This window comes from Bison bison, unplaced genomic scaffold (assembly GCF_000754665.1).
Source record: "Bison bison bison isolate TAMUID 2011002044 unplaced genomic scaffold, Bison_UMD1.0 scf7180017864524, whole genome shotgun sequence".
Classification (NCBI taxonomy): Eukaryota; Metazoa; Chordata; class Mammalia; order Artiodactyla; family Bovidae; genus Bison; species Bison bison.
In genome coordinates, this window is record NW_011495075.1 from 184864 (window position 1) to 185989 (window position 1126).

At 63.0% G+C, this 1126-nt stretch overlaps 1 protein-coding gene across 1 annotated transcript in view; it reads right to left on the bottom strand.

Annotated features, from left to right (window-relative positions):
- Positions 1–759, bottom strand: part of TNNI1 (troponin I type 1 (skeletal, slow)) — a 14823-nt gene extending 14064 nt beyond the window's left edge. Inside the window, exons 1-2 of the mRNA XM_010831108.1 lie at positions 637–759; positions 25–156 (exon numbers count right to left, since the gene is read on the bottom strand). Of these exons, the coding sequence (XP_010829410.1) occupies positions 25–156; positions 637–744 (240 nt within the window). The 5' untranslated portion in view covers positions 745–759. The remainder of the gene's footprint in view (positions 1–24; positions 157–636) is intronic.
- Between the last annotated feature and the right edge of the window lie 367 nt (positions 760–1126).

The window sequence follows — 1126 nt, forward strand, 5'->3', positions numbered from 1 at the left end:
ACCATCACCTGCCCGCCCCCACACCTGCAGGGCGCTGAGCGACAGCCCGCGGGTCTGCAGCGCGGGGATGCGCTCCGCCAGGTAGCGCTTCTTCTCAGCCTCGCGCTCCTCGTGCTCCTGCTCCCAGCACTCCTTGGCTTTGGCGAGCATCAGGCTCTGCACAGGACGGAGCCAAGCCGGATGAGTATCCAAGCACCACACGGGAAGGTGGGCCCCAGGCTGGGCCGGCCCTGGCCCTGCCCCTGAGGAGGCACGTGGGCACAAGGAGGCCACACGTGCGGAGTGTGTGCACCTCACGAGGCCAGACCCTGGGACCCATCTGACCACGTGGGCGCTCGGACCCTGGGCCTCACTGCCCTTCCACCTTCCTCTTATCATTTCCCATCCTTGTAGGACCCAGAGCGCCTGAGAGAGAAACACTTACCAAAACAAAACCAGCCCTTGTCCCCACGAGGGGTCCGGCCTCCCCCCAGGCCCAGAGCTCAGGCTCTGGGCTCCACTGGCCCTCTCCGTTGTGCCTCCGTTCCTCAGCCATCTCCCCCTCCCCGGCCACCCCAGTCTCAGAGGAGCCCTGCACCCTTCTGCCTCCCCAGCTGTCTCCCCAGCTGTCTCCCCCAGGGCCGGGAACCCGCTCACCTTCAGCAGGAGTTTGCGGGAGGCAGTGATCTTGGGTTTTCTCTGAGAAGAAGGAGGAGGAGAGACAGCTGAGGCAGAGGGCACAGAACCAGAAATCTGGACCAACATTGCCCAGTCACCCTCAGCACCCAGAACCCCTGCCTCAGGGTCCCTTAAGTGCCCGTCTGTGATTTAACCCCTCAGATTCAGAGACTCAGCTCCCTGACCAGTGCGCTGGATCCTGCAAAACACCCTGCGGGCCCTGGGGTCTGCGCACCCCTCCCTCATCTGTGAATCAGGGGGCTGAGACACCCCGCCCCAGGCCAGCAGAGGGACTGTAGACAGAGTGAGGTTTGGACACGCACAGGCCTCCAGCAGCAAGGACGGCCCGCATCTCTGGGGGCAACTCCACCTCATGTCAAAGAAACAAGCTGTGAGCTCCTCAGTGAAGAGGCTCATCACTTCAGTCGCCAAACTTTCGGCTGATGTCGACACTCTCCACATAATCACT